The following is a 19,300-nucleotide window of genomic DNA, read 5'->3' as shown; positions in this document are numbered from 1 at the left end:
ACATATCAGCCGTATCTATCACAGTATTGTAAATCATCTGATACAGTCCTCCCCATACCCCTGGCCCGTATTTCTGCAGTGCAGCGTGGGTAACCATTAGTCAGTGGCTGACTCAAGCGTTCAGCCAGGCTCTGTTTGTCTGAAGGCCGTGTTCGGATACCACCCTGCAGTGTGTATCCAGACTCAGCAGGTGAGAGCTGGGTGCTAAAGTCACACCTCTGCCGCTTTAATAGCAAGCGTGTGTGAGATCAGGTGCCGTAGAGAGACCCACCGGTGCCAAAACAACAAAGGCAGCACAGTCATATGTGTCTGGGGTCTTTGAAGGGGAAGATCAATGTGATAGAGCCACAGCAATAAATATTTTCAATTCCGAAGTCGGGACATTTTTGGGAAAGCTTGAATGAACAGAAAGAACAGTGAATGGAAAATAAATGTAATGAAACAAAGACATTTATAACCAACCAGAAGTGTAAGATGATCACTAAGCACACTAGTTGCGAATACATGTGAGTATATTAACACATATTAACCCTTACTCCATACTTGCAGTCATCTGTCCTCAGTAAAAGACACAAGGGATGTGTGTCTGTTCACTGGAAACAAATTCAGATTCACCCACCCGTCCACTGTTCCGTGAAATGTTTTTCTGACCCAAAGCTCTTGCGCAGGAATATCAAGCTTGGACCCAACGACAATAGAAAAATCCCCACCTAATAGGAGGGACCCTATGTGCTAATGTGCAGCAGACAATGAGCACAAATAGGGAACAGACTAAACCAGACCAGCAAAGACAACCACATTGTCTGAGCGGAAAAACATTTTTACCATGAACAAGAAGCTATTATTTTTGGTTAAAATTTGCTTACATTTGCAGTAGTCATACACAGTGTGCATCTGTGTGTGCGTGTGTGTGCACGTGTGCAAGCAGAGAGCACACAGGTGTGGATGCCATGTGATTGAGGTCACAGAGGGTAAAGTGAGAGTGTTCAGCTGTCCCCTGGCATCACTCACAGTAATAGGGAGCACAGGCTGCGTGTGTGTTCTTGTACTTATATCATAGTGAAGACCACATGTTGTCAAAGCCAGAGCGGTGCATGACATCTTGCCCATTTAGGCTATGAATTGAAAAAGAAAAAAGGCGAGGAAGTCTGTAAAATATATGTTTGACCAAGTTACTCAATTGTGTGTGTGTGCACGCAGACATGTTAGCATCAATTTTTCAACCAGGATCTATCTAACCTGCAGCTTTTTTTGTGTTTTTGTTGAATATGTTTTGCTCTGTGGTGCAACAAAATTTGACCATCAAAATTCAATAAACTGATTTTGTACAGAGGAGAGGAAGAGGAAAAATATCTCGTCATTTGATAATTTTGACTACAGACCCTCCTCTGATTTAAATGCACAAAAATACACAAACACAATGAAGACAACAAAAGGCGATAAGGAGATTTATATTTTTGTTTTAACAGAGTAGTGTATTGCTCCATTTAACAATAGTGCAAAATTCAGGTTTCGGCTTCTTCATAAATATAACAAACATAACTTGCACATAATAAATAAATAAAGCACATCACATAAAACAAGATTCAACAGGGGAAAAAAGCCACACATACACACATATTGTACAGACGAACTGAAAAGTTAGGTTTTTCTGCTTTATTTACACTTTCTGAAACCTAGTTTCATCTAAAGGAGACACTTCACCCCCTACAGACTGAGAACTTTCTGCAAATCTGAGGTCTTAGTCTCTTGTACACACCGCTCAATTCATACTGACCTGTGGTGAGTTTGTTTTGAACAAAATCCTTCAAAAAAAAGGAAAAAATTGTAACTTCTTAGAAGTTTGCAATCTTACCTTATTATGCTACACTATAGAGAAAGAACATGGCAACAATTAAATAAAGCTGTGAGATACCAGTGAGCGTAAAACTGGTCCTGCACAACACTCATCACATCAGCATCTTATAACTCTGCCCTGAAGAGCCCAAATCTACTGAGCTGGAGGATTAATCCCAAAGACCCACTGAGAACATGCTCTGGTAAGTACACATCGCTTCATTTGGACCCAGTGTTTAATGAAACAGTGACTATTAAAACACTTCATAATGGGTAGCGACTCACCCCAAACCAGTCCCTGCATTTTAGAACTGGTTAGGAAGTCATGTAAAGAGTAAATGGAGTTCATTAATAATGAAATGAAAAAGGAGGAATACAACATAATTACCTGGGTACATATGTACTTTTTAAAATGCCGTTATTTTGAGCGTTCATGCAATGAATGAAATTAATCAGGCACTGAGACAAAGTCAATTGGATGGACAAAGCTAGAGGAATGACAGAGCTGTTAGCTGAATTAGTATGTCACTGTATATGTGAACTGAGTAAATCAAAGTGTGAGTATAAATATATAAATGCCTGGACAGAACGCATGAAAGAAAATGTTGTTTAAAAGTCTATGTAAAAGTAGTAAAGTGTGCTAAATGTATGGCTATGTGCTAGGTGTAAGCAGTTTATTCAAACTGATAATGACACCATGACATATGTGATTTAATACGTTGATTTATATATTACTTTTTAATTTAGTTTTTAAATATATCTTTGACTGGCCCGCAGTAACCTTATATTATAATGTTCTGGTTTTATAAATACAAAGTCAATGTAATTAGTTATAATTTAGTGCAATAGTGGTACAACACCTTATTATATATGTATACTGTATATATGAACTGTAAGTTTTCATAGATGTAAATACATGAAGACGAGTAAATCTGCTAAATATGATTGTGTTAAGACTGGAATGCAAAGATGGGGGTTGCTGAATAGTCAGAGAAGGAACTGACAACTGGCTTAATTTAACAGAGGGGCATGTAAAACAAAGACAAATAAGAGTGATTAAAGAGTATTGAAATGGTGTAAGATTTTAAACTGATGGAGGAGTAGACATCTAAAGCAGAGGAGAAAAAAACCCTGAAGATGAGGAAGAGGATGGTGGCTTAAGATGACAGATTTCAAGCAAACAGTCCAAGATTTTCCATGTTGTACCAACATGCCTTGAGGACAGTTTCATTGGAAAGGGAATGTAATTAGTTCCATCTACACATCCATATATGCTTTTCCAGCAAGAGAAAGTCACCACAAAATGATGCGATCATCTCAGAAATAACTTTTTCAGACATTTTTTTTTACATGTACGGATAAACACTAAGTGTGGATTATAGACTTCATCGTGAGGGTCTCTTTGAGCGTCTTGGAGAGAAACATTGATATGCTATCTTCTTAGATTCTGTATTTGAAATATGCACAAGATATTAACAGACTCCCTTCAAAAGGGCGGCAGTGGCCTGCCTGCCATACGTAAACATACTTTAAATAATTTCATACGATTTTTATCCACATATAATAAATAAGGACGTACAATGAATGAACTCAATCATCAAAACAACCTGAAATCTTGTTTTTTTTTTCTTTTCTTTTTGAGATCTGCAGATTGCGCTCTTCTTTTTTGTGTCCATGCACTTTAACGGTGAGAGGGCAACATTATATAATACTGCCACCTAGTGTGGCATAGCAGCACTACATTTTTTTCTTTTCTGCCAAGACAAAATTTCAGTAAACATGCATGGCAGAACCAACTACATTCCTAAGCAAAATCATTCATTCAGTGTTATATATTATTGCAGTATCATGATATAAAAATACATACACAATGCATTACAGTACACAAAGTGACAGATAATCATTAAGTGACAGTATCTTGAAGCACAGGAAGGTGCAAGGTGAAAATGGCAGAAGCAGGAATAGGTGTACACCCTGACGTGGGGTTATTTTGCTCATTTATTTTTCTGTTACCTCTCCTCCTTTGAGATTCGCCCTGGTGGTGGCGTTGGTGTGCAGAGGTGTCGTGGCCTGGCTGTCACCATTCCCCTTTTCTCCTGTAGGGGGGCTGTCACACTGAGCAATTGCGCCTCTTTGGCCCGCAGGGCAGACTGCTGGGGTTCAGCTGGGTCCTCACTCGCTGTCAAAGGCTGGTGGAGGAGACAGACAGGGTGGGCGAGGAGGGCGGAGGGAAGTTGAGCAGCTCCAGCACGGCCACGCCCACGCTACTGCGCCGCGTGAACATGCACGAAGCCGCCACCCACTTGTTGCTGCGTGGATTGTACTTCTCAATGGAGTTCAGGCTGGAGCTGCCATCATTTCCACCGACAGCGTAGAGCCAGCCATCCATGGCAACCAGGTCATGAGTACTCCTAAATTCACAAAAGATAAGAGTTTTGGAATCGTCTGCATGATCAAAAGGACAGCAGTGAAAAGTCAAACTGTAGCCTGCATGCCACCATGATGAGATTAGCGCCTATCAGAGGCTTTGGAAGACCAGTGGCTTATTACATTGAAGGCTTTTTCGCGAGCTGCTCTATAAATCTAACAGTCTGAGCAAAAATCCCATCTCAAAAAAAAAAATGATCTCCATATTTACTGTTGTAAATATGTTGTATTTATGGGAAAAATGTTTCTCCATTTGCAATTAATTTGAGAGCCACTATGGTTGTGCCAGTCGGAAAATGTTATTATATCATCATAGTAAACAGTTACTGTAGGTAAGGAAGTTCGGTTACTTTTTAATCATTAATCAGTAATTAATCAGTAACTTTTTTCAATTAGATATATAGCCATTAGTTCTGAACTAGATAATTGTGGCATGGTGGTGACACTCAGGAACAAACATTCATTACAACCATCGAATGGTCTATGGTGATTAAAAATAACTTAATAATGTATGTGGTGGGTTGAAAGATCATAACGTGGTTTGGAATGAGAAAATTCTGCCAAGGGGCGGGTTGCTGGAACTGGATTTGGAACCGCTGGTACATCTGGAAAGTACTCACAGCAAATCTCATATTATCCCCATAATAACAACGTGAAAAATTTTATGTGTTATTTTGGCAAATAAAAAAAAACAAAGGAAATTATGGAGTGTTTTGTGTAGAATTCTAATTTTGTTAATTAATCGATTTTAGAATAAGGCTGTAACAACACAATGTGGAGTGATGCACTGTGAATACTTTCCGGGTGCACCGTATGATAACGTTAACAAGCTTTGGCTTAGGAGCAGTTGATTCAGATATGGAACTGTTTAAATCATAGACAAACTTTATTGTCCTATTCTATACTGGACAGACAATACTATAAATCACAATAATTCACTCTCAGCTGTGCCAAGCTTTGTTAAGTCAGAGTTTGTGTGTTCTCACACAACAATTCTCACACCTGCGGATATTCATGGGTGCCACGCCTTCCCACGTGTTGGTTTTGGGGTTGTATCTCTCCACAGAGTTCAGGCAGCTTGTGCCGTCATTGCCCCCAGCAACGTACAGCATCCCCTCTAGCACAGCAACGCCAGCACTGCTGCGACGACTCAGCATGTTCGCGATGGCAGTCCAGGCATTAGTCTGAAACACAGTTTCATTTTTTAGTACTTCCGAGTCAGTGGGAAGCTCTGTACTTATGACCACAGTCCTGTGCCTGACAAAAAAAATGGTGGACGTGTGCAGTGCAATACCTGGGGATCATACTTCTCCACTGTGGCCAAGTGTGAAGAGCTGTCATAGCCACCAACCGCATACAGGCTGCCATCTGAGGAAAAAACATGAGCCCACAATGTACCAGTATGTATGTATGAAATAGTATGTAGAAGTACTATTCTGATACTATGATACATTTAGCAAGACTTGCAGGCTATACAAACACAAAAGACAAGAGCATTCTGCTACTGGCTGAATACTCAGTCAGTACAAAGTGTAGTAATGAAGAGACTGCTGACCCAGGGTTGCAACTCGTACGTATCTTCTCCTTGTGCTCATGGCCGCTATTGAGGTCCAAGTGCTGGTCAGGGGGTCAAAGCGTTCAGCGCTGGATAGGCCGAGGAGACAAAATAACGGTGGTAGATTTGTCAATTATATACAGTAAATCTTAAAGGTCCCACAACATTAATTTTTTGCTTTTATATAAGCCTTAGTGGTCACCTATATTATACTATATCTGAAGTCTCTTTCCAAAATTCAGCCTTGGTGCAGAGGTACAGTCACTTTCCACAATGAGATTTCCCCAGGACACTCCGTTTCTGTGTGTGTAGATTTAAACGATAATGAGGAGGAGAGAGGCGGGACATGGAGGAGAGCCGAGTGTCCCATAGAAGTGAGTCGCATTCATGGAAAAAAAAACGTCAACATCATTCACAAGCCACTATCTTTGGCGCAGACAGGCAGCCGTATCTGCGTTTTTTCCAGAAAAAATAAAATTAACCCACTGGTTCTTCAGAGGCTTGTGTGACAGAACATTTGTGCTCATTTTTACATCCAATCACCAAGCAACTGCAATGCTTTGATCATTTGCAAGCTATGATGGTCAGTGGAGCTAATTTTTTAGGGGAGGGGCAGGAAATTCTCTGGGTGGACAAAGCATGAGAAATGGGTGAAGGCAATTAACCCTTTGACGTCATAAGGGGACAAATTCCAGATCTGGCCATATTAGCTGTCACTCTCTGAATAGCAAAGCTATGAGTGACAAAAGCACTCTTTAGACCTATCACCATTTCTAGCAACTGCAGGACCATAGACAGGCCAGGGGAACCTGTGTTAATGTTAAATAATCTCACAAAGTGAAATGTTCATGTCATGGGACCATAAAAAAAAACATATTTATACAACTGAATAAAATCTTGGGTCACAATGCTCGTGTTGGACAGACAATGACAGTCGTTGTTCTCTCTGTTGTATTTTGATATGATCAAATGAATGATCAAATTGCTGAGGAAGCTGAGGATTCTGTCAGCAGGTTCAGGCAGCAATACCTGTTAAGACATGAAGCACCGTCATATCCTCCAGCCGCGTAGAGTAGCCCATGCAGAACCGCCACACCCAGGCAGCTCCGCCTTGTTCCCATTGAGACCTCAGGCTGCCAGGCATTGTTGACAGGGTCATATGACTCAACAGTTGCCAAGTCAGATGTTCCATCATACCTGGAAAAAAATGGTCGGCGATAAATAGAAAACCTTCAGAATGATGGAAATTTCAACATCTATCTTTCCTCCTGAGAACTAGGCAGTTATGTAAAGAACTAATAGATTTCGAATGAATCTGAAAACTTGGGTTTTAATAATCAAGGGGAGTTTCAAATGATGTTTGATATTATGCCAATTTGCGGCTTTGTTTTCACTGCCATATCATTGTATCATTATATTATATATTCACAATGTCCATACAACTTTTCTCCATCCTTCCAGGAGAACAATGGATCCATGAAGTCCATGTTCCAAAGTGATTCAATCACAGTTGCTAGGCAGAACTGAGTATGACTACTCAATTAATTTGACTTAAGGTTGAGACATGGGCAATTTTGGAAACTTTTCAACATAACCTAACATGTACGACAAAAGAGCTTCTTACCCTCCTACAGCATAGAGTTTATTTCCTATGGCAGCTACGCCAACACGTGCCCGCCTTGTCGACATTGAAGCCACCATGTGCCAGCGGTCTGTTCTGGTGTCATATGCCTCACAGTCCCCATGAATGGCAAACAAACTGCCTCCACCTTAAAACAAAAAAAAAATTACAGTTCCTCATACTATAAATTAGCACCACTTACATATTGGTGGTAAATTTAAACTGTGGCAGCATGCTGACACTGAAACTGATTTTTTTATGGTCACTCTTTTATTTAAAATTGATAAATTAATCAGACAATTAAATGACCCTCTGATTGCAAACTATAGGTACATTTTGAATGTTTTCCTGATAAGCACTCCTCTGAGTGTACTTTGCAGGTGTGTGCGTGTGTGTACCGACCAACAGCAAACAGTACAGGGCTGGCTCCCTCGCAGCGGCGTGGCCGAGTTCGGCTGTTGCTCAAGACACCCCTCTGCTCAGGCATCAGGTGGTACTTCAGTGCCTCAATCAGCAGGTCCTTACACTCCGAGTGGTGGCGCACCAGCAGCTCCGAGTCCACGTTACTCATGAGAAAATCCCGCGTGAGCAGGGGCAAGCGAACACACTTCATCAGCTGCGCGAGAAAGGAAATAATAAACTCATCATGCTTAATTAAAATGCGATTAGACAGAAATGGGAAGAGAGAGAATGGGGTTTAGGAAATATATATTATGTAGTTCATAGGGACAAAATAAAGTCAAAGTAAAGAGGAGGAGATGAAAACTGGGAACTGTAATTGAATGTTTTAGCTACTTGTCACGTCAAGACACACTTACCCTGGGCACATGCTGCCGCCGTCCATCAATATCATGTTTGACCCAGCTGAGCACAGAACGGTACACCTCCTCTTCCGAGGGCACGTTCAGATTATCACTGGATATCAGGTCCAGAACCTACACACAAACAGGGCATAAATGTGCATCACATGCATGCTACGTGCATCAGTAGGCATCTGATTCCCATTAAACCCAAGAACCACAAGGGTTGCATGGGAACACTGATTCTTTCAGCTCTATAAGGCCCCTCTGAGAGTATGAGACACTGTACAGATGATGGGAGCTCTTCTAAAACAATATTTCTAGAGGTGCCACATGCAGAGTTGGAATTGGGATTAATAAAATTACATGCCAAGAAAATTAAAAAAGATATGGAAGAAACAGCATCCTTTGAAGGACAAGCCCACTAAATGTGACTGTGCAGAGACTTCCTATAGTTCCTTAGGAACAACTCGAGCTGGGTGATTGGATTGATCAGGATGCTCTGTCCACAGAATCAGATTTGAGCTAAAACCTTTCTAATATTAAGCAAAAATAAAACTATAAAACACTGCTATAGATTCCAGGATATTTATTCAATTTGCAGGGATCGGGGTGCTGCAATCAATAGGCTTAAGATTCCAAGAACTTCTAGGAGACTTGGAATGTCTGGCAGCCATGTCTCCATTTAAAAGTAATGTAAACGCACACACAAAATATTCTAATTTCTGCCATTTTTATCATGATCGTGAAAAATTCCCAAAGCTGATCACCAAGATCAAGCTGAATTTATCGCAATCATTGATAGAGATTGAATAATCGCCCAGCCCTAAGAACAGCACAACATGTGTGTTGTGTACAAATCCAGTAATGCTTTCAAACAGTAATGCTCCACACTCTAAATCAAGACATTTCCTTTAACCCAGGGCTCTGGATTTAAGAGCACAGACCAAGTGACCTTTTGCTTTTTATATTTTCGCATCTTGCCCTATAGGCATTACATTACCAAGCAGACTCTCAGTTTAATGGTCTCCCCAGCCAGAGCTTCAGAGGTTTTTGTAGATCTATATTGTTTTATCCCAAATGATAATTTCTATTCTTCCAACAGAAATCTCAGGACTCTCTTCTCATTCTGATCAGAAAGATCACACAGCTCATTATATATATATATAATTAAATTAATGTTGCCTCCTTAAAGCCATTCACTTACTTTGTTCGTCACACATATATATCAAATTTAATACATTCAGGTAATGCCATGTCTGAACCATATCTATCGGTTTCTTTCCATTGTGTTAGTTATGGGAAGAGTGCCATGATCACTATCATTATTATCCTTGTTGTTTGCACTACTTAGATAAAAACATTGATCTAAGGTTAGGTGAAAACAAAAAAAAGAACAAACCAGTTAAGAACAAAAGCCACGGTATATACTGAATAGTAGACACATCCAGCCCCAGCATTAAGAGCATGGGACAAGAGGTAAAAGTGTGGGTGCATGTGTGTGTATCACAACTCATAGCCCTCCACAGGAACTCTCAGTCAGAACTAAGCTGCAATACACACACTCAGACATGAGCATAATCCATTAATATGCATACAACGGCTTGATCGAATTGCATTTTATTCCTATCGCTATCTGAACAATGTACATTGAATATTGTAAAATAAATTGTGTCACTCAAAATCTGCTACTCATTAGTGTATACTCTGTATCAGAAACATGGCCTAATATATCTCGCATGGTGTCTTACACACACCACTGCCAGCAGAGGGCATAACAACACACATCCACAACAAGACAAGCATGGACACTTTTGGCTAAAAGAAACAAAATTGGTTAAAATATAAATAGTTTGCTTATTTTACTGGTGCCTGTGCTTCTAGTTTTTCTCCATCCTCATTTCTCCTTCACTCTGACGGTGCTAGTAGGATGAGGCTCTGCCTGGGTGCAGTCAGCTGATCTCACCAGACTCGCTGGGTGATGGAAGAGTGAGTGACGGACTGCTGACTGCTGAGGGAAGTGTGCTACAAGAGAATGAGTGATGGGGTGGACGGGAGGGACCGGGAACACCGCGAGAGAACAGAGACGCGGAGAAGGGAACAGAAAAAAAACTAATGGAGCCTAAAGAGAGAGAAATACAGAGGAAGTAGGAACACAAAGAATCAGATGGAAGGAAGCTTGGGCTAAAGACAGCTATGTGCCTGTGGTTGGTTGGATGGTCGGTTGTGTGTGTGTGAGAGAGAAAAAAAAAAGAAAGCAAGAATACTCCAGCCTGCAGATCACTCCAGCACTGGAGAAGGTCGAACAAAAACCCATAATCCTCCCTTGACAACCCATCACATGATATGCAAATTGAGGCGCACGACCCGCTACAGTAACTTCTGTCTGAGTGTATAGAATGCCAGGCTCTACAGCTCATTTCACGCTGAAGCCTGACTTGGCCGGAAGATGAAGCCCTCGTTGTGTCAGAAAGACATGAGCACAAGGGGAGAGTGACAGCGTGTCTCACTCATAAACTGCAGCAGCACTTGCGCAGTCAGGGCTTAACTTGCAGCCCAAAAGGTGTGAGGAGTCAGCAGAACCCTGATTTTTTTTCTTCTCATTCCCGTTTCAGGGTTCGACTCTAATCAATAATGGAAGACTATTTATAAATATTCTTTCAGAAATTATGCTGTGAAGTAGTATGCAGGACCAAAGAAATATAGAGGATCATCTAATCTGACTAAAGGTTTGCCTACAAGTTGTCTGGAGAAGTACCAGTTGGAGAAGTATCATTGTTGGAATGACAAATTTCTCAATGTTTGGGAAAAAATGGGTCTTTCCATTGCTAAGGCAGCCCTTCCGTGTCCATAATTTGTTGAATTTCAACACCAACCAGCCTTCTTCAACATGACGAGCTGCTGATCGAACCAAATCTTACCAATAAGGAAAGGCTGCAGTTGTCGTAACCTTCCTATCTGCTTTGAATCTGTACGGAACCCTTCCAAAGTCATAGTATAATATAATTTAATGTTGGTTGCAAATGTTAGATTGTTATTATAAAAGAGATTTAATTCTTGGGTAATAATTGGGTAATCATGGATCTGAATCTGCTATTCCTACTTGCTGCCTGGACTGTAGCAGCTATACTGGGCCTCACCTGTTTGAGAGGCAGCAGCATGAACTCCTCAGTCTTGGACACCTCCACAAAGTGCTGCAGGACATACTTGTGCGCCGACTTCAGCAGGTCACTGCAGGAGTGCGTGTCTGCGAAGCCACGGATGCCCAGGCAGTTGGAGGGGTCCAGCTGGCTGAGCAGGAACTTGCAGCAGGCGTCACGGACGCCGTTGAGCTGCAGCAGGCTGGCCGCAGGAAGCAGAGTCTGCTCAGGAAATGGAGTGTGAGTAATGACCAGACACAGCTGCTGCCCACAGGGTCACCAAGGCTTCCTGAACACTGGAGTTTAAAGGTCAAACTGGCCTGGCCTCAACCCAGTAATTATACTGTAGGCCTACAACTTCCTATCAATGCTGAACCAGATGAAGGGCAAAGCAACGGGGTCTTCCTGTTTTCCCAAACTGGCTAAGATACGTGCCAATTTAAAGTTCAAGAATAGAGGCCGGTTCTCCGGTGTGGCCAGTCCCTGTAACTACGGATTGTAAGTCACTCTGGATAAGGGCGTCTGATAAATGCTGTAAATGTAAAATGTAAATGCTCCAATCTGAAATCAAAATGTGTTGCATCAGACATTGTGAAGAGCTGCAGCACAGTTGACAGTTTACCAAGAATCTGCTTTTTCACTTAATGAATGTGGTTTACACGTATACAGTACACATCGCAATTATGAATGAATAATTATTTGCCTAAAGAAACTAAAAGGCTGTTAATACCTGGCCTAAAAAACCCAGACAATGTGTCCGTTGACAACTGGTATAAGAACTTTTTGACTAGATCTCTTCTCTGTATGCAAAGTAGCTACAAGTAATTGCATTGTTGTATTTAATCTGGACTATGAATAAAGGCATAGTCTGTTAAAATTAGAACAATAAGAAATGAAAAAGATTAAATTAATCTACTATGGCATTTTAACCCATTAAGACCAGATAAAATGTTTGCCTTTTACAATAGACAGCTTTTGGGTTCATAATCAAACATGCATTTTGTGTAACTGTGTAAACTGCAAATCTATTAACATAAATCAAATGTACACAATTAATCTTTTTTTTTTTAAACAAAGTTTAAACTGGATAGCTTTCATGCCCACTACCTCCTGAATGAATGAAGATGCGCAATGATCATTAAAGAACCTTTTTTAGTAGTTCTCTATGCAAAAACACTCATCTCAGTAGTGCCTGCCATTTGGCTGTCTGGCCCCTGAAATGCATATGACAGTACTTTACAAAATCCGTCTAGAGCATTAAGTCTGCCACCGTACATCTTCATCCCAACTGTATATCCACTACTAACCAATCCCTGTCTGCAGTTTTATCCTCAGTGACCTACAGCCAATACTGAAGGATTAAATGTGATAATAATAAAATAGGTGGTAGTAATGGGTGGTAGTAGCCTAGCGGGTAACACACTCGCCTATGAACCAGAAGACCCAGGTTCAAATCCCACTTACTACCATTCTGTCCCTGAGCAAGACACTTAACCCTGAGTGTCTCCAGAGGGACTGTCCCTGTAACTACTGGTTGTAAGTCGCTCTGTATTAGGCCGACTGATAAATGCTGTAAATGTAAAATGTGATATATGTAATAAGTATTATTATTATTTAGTAGTAGACAGTTGGTGTTGAACCACTGGATTTTGTTTTCTGCCAACGACTAAGCCAAAAGGGGTCACGTTAATGCATAACTATGCTTAACTGCATAGCCCTGTCTGCAAATGTTGCAGGGTGACAACTGCTGACCAAGGCGTGCGCTGTGCTTTTAATACACTGTGGCTACTGAGAGCTGTGACCCACCGCATTTAGAAGGCACTAATGGTAATCATTATTTTTTTTAATAGCATAAGGAGATTTGCACCTGCACGTTGCCCTCCCCCACAACAATTTCAGCAGTGTAGGCGTACTGCACCAGCTGCTCCAGGGCTTGGGAGTCGATATCGTGGAGCGTGACATGGGTCTGCCGGCTCTCCGACATCTCATCTAAGCAAGAAACACACAGGAACACACAGTGGGGTTGCGGTGGCGGTATAGACGGTACACACACACAAGCACACCTAAACACACCAAGAAAACGTAGTATAAAAAAATAGAAAAACGCATTAAGTGAATTACATCATGCATGGTTTAATTCACACTCTGAACTTATTAGTGTTGTATTTTAAATGTGCCAGCATACCGACAATGAACTTTTTGCAACGATCATGTTGTAATATGCAACACAAACTCAACACAAATGCTACAATCAGAGGATCGTTAAAGGCACCGTTTAATTTTTATTCAATTTACAAATATTAAAGTATAGGTTTTCCAGATTAGCACTACTCTGAGCTGATCTTTATTTAACACATTTACAAATGTAAACCCCAAGTGTCTCCAGGGGGACTGTCTCTGTAACTACTGACTTTAAGTCCCTCTGGATAAGGGCGTCTGTGACGTAAACGTAAATGTACTACAAATAACAAAGTTCTTGTGTCCGATCTCCACGGCTATTCTGAGGAGAGGAAGGAAACAGGTGAAGTGGACCAGAACAGGGAAGGGAATCGAGCAGGTAGGAACGATGAGGGCGTGTAAAGGATGAATAAAAAGGTTGACGCAGGAAGGACGTATTGATGTAGCGTTGGCCACAAGGCGCAGGAAGAGCTAAAGGTCCTGCAGCCATTTAGAGTCTCGGCGTCAAATCATTCTCGAAAACGACAAAGCACACAACCAGCTGCTGCCTACGCCGATGGACATGGGACAAGTCTTACTGGTGAACATAGCGTGGAAGTAGGGGCTGCAGGACGCCAGCACCACTTTGTGCGCCTTGATCTCCTTGCTGGCCACATGCAGCACGATGTCGCACAGCAGGCCGCGCTGCCGCATCCTGTTCATGGACACGAAGGAGTCGTGGTAGTGCCGCTTGGAGTTGTGGGAGATGCTGTGGCCGTCTCGGTTCAGCAGCTGCATGCCCCCGTCCATCATGGCGCCGTGCTCCGCCCGCCGACCTCTGCCTGGGTTTTGCGCTGGGCAACTGCGGACACGCAGAGCAACCAATCAGCGCAGGCTTTCAAAGAGCAGGATGAGATTACCATGCTTTCAAAGCGCTGGAGCGTTTGAATTATCATAAACCTTCTAAGCGCAGCGTTTAACTCCCCAACCCCCCTCGCAGAACTCTTCATTTGATCAAAACTATTTCCATCAGAGGACATGCACTTGGTTACTAGGAGCATATTACAAGTGTGCTTATTAAAATCAACTCACCTTATTTATGATATATTTACAGGGCATTCATATATACACAATATGCACCAATCAGCCATAACATTACGTGAATAACATCAACACATAGTTGATGTGTCGGAAGCAGAAAAAATTGTTTTGAGTGAGTGAGCAAATTGTGATCGTTGCGTCTCCGAAAGTGCAGCTCTTGTGGGACGTTCCTGGAATTGAGCGGCGTGGACCTACATTAAAAGTGCTTGGTGCTGGGTCGAATCAGCGACACAGGCATGTAGCCTAGTCACAGGTTCAAATCCCACTTACAACCATTGTGTCCCTGAGCGAGACACACCACCCCGAGTGTCTCCCGGGGGACCGTCCCTGTAACTACTGATTGTAAGTCGCTCTGGATAAGAGCGTCGGTTCAGTGGTGCAAACGTGAAAGTAAGCACCATGGCCCCAGGGCTACTGGAGCTCAAACAGATGAAAAAGAAGCCCGTCGCATTTTGTATGGCGACCAAAAGCTTCCACAACTGGCAGCATCAGAACAAATCGAAGAACGCGGTCCGATCTGGTTGATCCCGTTCTCCTTCACAGCGTGTGGATGACCGGGAGTCTGTGTGTCACCTACCTGGGGAAGGCATGAGCTGTGGGAAGAAGGCCAGTGCGAATACAGTGTGCTCCGCCTCCAAATTCTCCAGGTCTCAGTCGAACTGAGCACCTTGCGGAGCCACGGATGCGCCACCTTGCATACTGACAGCTGAGTACCAGATACCACAGCGCACCTTCAGAGGTGTAGTGGAGGCCGCCCATTATTAGACATGAAGGAACCGTGGATGGATTTATTTATCCATATTTTGCAGTGACTGGGTTGGATCGGGGGAAGCGGTCACTGACGTAGCGAGCTTTAACACAGCAATTCACCAACCTTCGTGGAATGATGACACTTTAGTACCGGACAACCAATCCATTAGCGTTTCCTTAAGCGCGTCTGGATTGTGACAAGGAGCCGAGCGTGTGGTGTGTCGTGCTTTTTTACGGCCGACGTCATGTGGTGTTGTGCCATGATGGCCTGCATGTTGGCGGAGCATTTTACCAAGTCCACCAAGATTCAAATGTTCTGTAACCAACTAACTACACTCTCTCGAACCTCTTCAAACTCTACAGTCCTTTTCTGTAAAAAAAAAAAAAAAAGTATAAACCATTTACCAATCCAATACCGTTCGCTACTAAACGGCATCTTTAACATTCAGCGCAGCTTCAACCCTCATGAACATTTCACAGCAGGGTGTAGCACAGAGGCGCCTGAATTTACTGCCTGCACTTCGCATCTGTGTAATGATGAAGACATTAATGCAGACTAGCTGACATGTATGCGGCATGGGCGTGCCCCCCCCCGTTTTCAAAAAGACTAAAAATATATTTCGCAGATGCACGGCATGCACTAGGAAAATGAGTCACATGTTGTTTTCCTGCAAAATGGCTTGTGGGCTTCAGAGGTATTAAAAAAAAAAAAAAAAAAAAAAAAAAAAAAAAAACTTTCGTTAGGGAGTGCCTCCGCGGCGAGAAACCCGAGCCAGTGTAAATAATGCATTCGGTAGCCTGAATACATGCGGAGACATTCAACAATAGAGTCATGGCGGTGCTGTGATTAAGAATTGAACACAGGCGCATCAAATCCGCCTCGCCGTCTCCTAAATACCACACGTTCGCCAGTCGGGGGAAAAAAAAGGTTCTCTCAAAATACAAAGATTACTGCCATGGCCAGCAGTGATGCTGCAACAGGCCTTAATGGCACAAGCACAATGTGACATCTGTCCCGACTCCGGGATTACGAGCCATCTAAACCGTCGGTCACGTCCACCACACGGAATAATTCAGAGCAGAACACAGAGTACCGCAGTGATGCCCAGAGATGCCCACCTCACACTCCCAGATGCAACATCTACAACCAGGACCTCCACCATCCCACAGAAAGAAAGAAAAGGTCCATGGCATAAAATGTACACACACACACACACACACACAATGACATAGGTGCACAAAACACTCTGTGGAGTGGAGTTTCGTGTCTGATATGCCAAGAGCCTTACAGGGCAACTCATCATGTTCTAATGGAATTACCGGAAACGTGCCACAGATGTTGTCCCCCCACCCTCCTCCTCATCCTCCTCATCCACCCTCCTCCTCATCCACCCTCCTCCTCATCCTCCTCATCCACCCTCCTCCTCATCCTCCTCATCCACCCTCCTCCTGATCCACCCTCCTCCTCCTCATGTTGTCCCCCACCCTCCTCCTCATCCTCCCCATCCACCCTCCTCCTCATCCACCCTCCTCCTCCTCATGTTGTCCCCCACCCTCCTCCTCATCCTCCTCATCCACCCTCCTCCTCATCCTCCTCATCCTCCTCATCCACCCTCCTCCTGATCCACCCTCCTCCTCCTCATGTTGTCCCCCACCCTCCTCCTCATCTACCCTCCTCCTCCTCATGTTGTCCCCCACCCTCCTCCTCATCCTCCCCATCCACCCTCCTCCTCATCCACCCTCCTCCTCCTCATGTTGTCCCCCACCCTCCTCCTCATCCTCCTCATCCACCCTCCTCCTCATCCTCCTCATCCACCCTCCTCCTCATCCTCCTCATCCACCCTCCTCCTGATCCACCCTCCTCCTCCTCATGTTGTCCCCCACCCTCCTCCTCATCCACCCTCCTCCTCCTCATGTTGTCCCCCACCCTCCTCCTCATCCACCCTCCTCCTCCTCATGTTGTCCCCCCCACCTTCCTCCTCATCCACCCTCCTCCTCCTCCTCATGTTGTCCCGCACCCTCCTCCTCATCCTCCCCATCCACCCTCCTCCTCATCCACCCTGCTCCTCCTCCTCATGTTGTCCCCCACCCTCCTCCTCATCCACCCTCCTCCTCCTCATGTTGTCCCGCACCCTCCTCCTCATCCACCCTCCTCCTCCTCATGTTGTCCCCCCCCACCTTCCTCCTCATCCACCCTCCTCCTCCTCCTCATGTTGTCCCCCCCACCTTCCTCCTCATCCACCCTCCTCCTCCTCCTCATGTTGTCCCGCACCCTCCTCCTCATCCACCCTCCTCCTCCTCATGTTGTCCCCCCACCCTCCTCCTCATCCACCCTCCTCCTCCTCATGTTGTCCCCCACCCTCCTCCTCATCCACCCTCCTCCTCCTCATGTTGTCCCCCACCCTCCTCCTCCTCATGTTGTCCCCCCACCCTCCTCCTCATCCACCCTCCTCCTCCTCATGTTGTCCCCCACCCTCCTCCTCCTCATGTTGTCCCCCCACCCTCCTCCTCATCCACCCTCCTCCTCCTCATGTTGTCCCCCACCTTCCTCCTCCTCATGTTGTCCTCCCACCCTCCTCCTCATCCACCCTCCTCCTGTTGTCTCCCCCACCCTCCTCCTTCTGAAAGCTGATCCTCTCCTTTTGTGCCGCCCAGAATGAACCGTACGAGAAGCGGATGCGCCTCCACTTCGCCTTTTGTGCGTCGCTGACGCGCACGAGCGCTGACATCAGTGTTTTTTAAGGTGGACCGGAACGCCGAGGAAGTTCGGCTGCGCCTCGGAACCGCGACGCGCGGGCAACATGCGAAACTGTCGTACTGTCACTCGCATAGTCACGTAAAAAAAACAAGGACACAATCGGTCATCGAGGCGGCCCATTACCTGCGTCGAAGGCGAGTTTCTGGCAAGACCACCTTAAATGGGCTACCGCGGTTTAATAAGGAAATTCATCTCTAACGTTCAAAATCGCTTAAAGGAATAAGGAAACATAACGCATACAGTATAATATAATGTAGCATATAATATAACCTCACATGTGAACGTCAGAGGCTGCTGGTCGGGACCAGTAAATGCAATCCGGCACAATGTCATTTATTATAGCATCATAAGACCCCGACCATCATAAATGTTCCGTGTGCTGCGCTAGTAACATTACGTCTTTTCGTGTTAAGGTTCTGTTAAATTTGCAGTGTCCAAAGCTATTAAAAAAAAATAATAATTTAACAATAACAACCATTCAAAATTCCTCGTTTCGATGCTGACCGCCGTCGCCGAGCTGTAGCGCAAATACACACCGCTGTCAGCAGCCCAGCGGGATAAAGGGGGTTCGGAGCCGCAGTGGAGCACAACTCACCCGCCGCCGTCGCCTTATCTCCCCGGGGCTTCTCGGCTTCCGACAGGAGGCGGCTACTCTGCGCGCACAGCAGCGAGCGCTGACATTTTGGACGCGGTCGCAAATGTTTATCACATGTCCCATCAAAACAGCCCCTTTCTCTTCAGTCCCTCGTCGCTGGGCTGCTGGTCAAGCAAACGGGAATTACTTGTTGCTCGTCGCCGCCGCGACGTTCTTCTCACCCGCCATGGCGGCCACTGTCGAATCCGAAACGATCCTGAGCGACAGACTAACATATTTTCTAGCTAAAACATGCACTGTCGAGTTGAGATGCCTGATTGTACGCGGGCTTCGTTTTCAGAATTGTCTTAGTACTGTGACTAGAACAAATATTTTATATATGACCAATCAGGCCAAATGGCTTCATTTTATTCCATAATAATAAGCCTTAACTAAAGGCTAATCAGAATCAGAAAACTTTATTGACGGTTTGAGATCGATCCAGATACTGTTTATGTAATGACCACAACACAGAGCGACAATGAATGACAAACAAAATAATATGAAATAAAATGTGTCTA

General features: G+C 44.0%; 1 protein-coding gene across 1 annotated transcript; it reads right to left on the bottom strand.

The window, feature by feature from the left end:
• Positions 1-1,435: 1,435 nt before the first annotated feature.
• On the bottom strand, positions 1,436-18,905 carry klhl17 (kelch-like family member 17). The gene is made up of 12 exons (XM_028993891.1): positions 18,741-18,905; positions 14,136-14,398; positions 13,247-13,368; positions 11,380-11,601; positions 8,258-8,374; positions 7,842-8,055; positions 7,443-7,587; positions 6,848-7,015; positions 5,819-5,907; positions 5,558-5,631; positions 5,266-5,447; positions 1,436-4,247 (listed from the first exon to the last, which is right to left on the bottom strand). The coding sequence occupies exons 2-12, from the start codon at positions 14,347-14,349 to the stop codon at positions 4,019-4,021; spliced, it is 1,776 nt and encodes a 591-aa protein (XP_028849724.1). The 5' UTR covers positions 14,350-14,398; positions 18,741-18,905; the 3' UTR covers positions 1,436-4,018.
• Between the last annotated feature and the right edge of the window lie 395 nt (positions 18,906-19,300).

This window comes from Denticeps clupeoides, chromosome 10, assembly GCF_900700375.1.
Source record: "Denticeps clupeoides chromosome 10, fDenClu1.1, whole genome shotgun sequence".
Classification (NCBI taxonomy): Eukaryota; Metazoa; Chordata; class Actinopteri; order Clupeiformes; family Denticipitidae; genus Denticeps; species Denticeps clupeoides.
Note: the sequence above shows the minus strand (reverse complement) of the source record. Positions and strands in the feature narration are given on the sequence as shown.

What these genes read in the sequence shown, in the direction of transcription:
- klhl17 (XM_028993891.1), bottom strand. Translation starts at nt 14,349, where the DNA reads ATGATGGACGGGGGCATGCAGCTGCTGAACCGAGACGGCCACAGCATC. An exon ending in CTTCCACGCTATGTTCACCA is followed by an intron (nt 13,369 to 14,135) that starts GTAAGACTTGTC and finishes TTTCTTGCTTAG; the next exon opens with ATGAGATGTCGGAGAGCCGG. An exon ending in TGGGGGAGGGCAACGTGCAG is followed by an intron (nt 11,602 to 13,246) that starts GTGCAAATCTCC and finishes TTTCCTGAGCAG; the next exon opens with ACTCTGCTTCCTGCGGCCAG.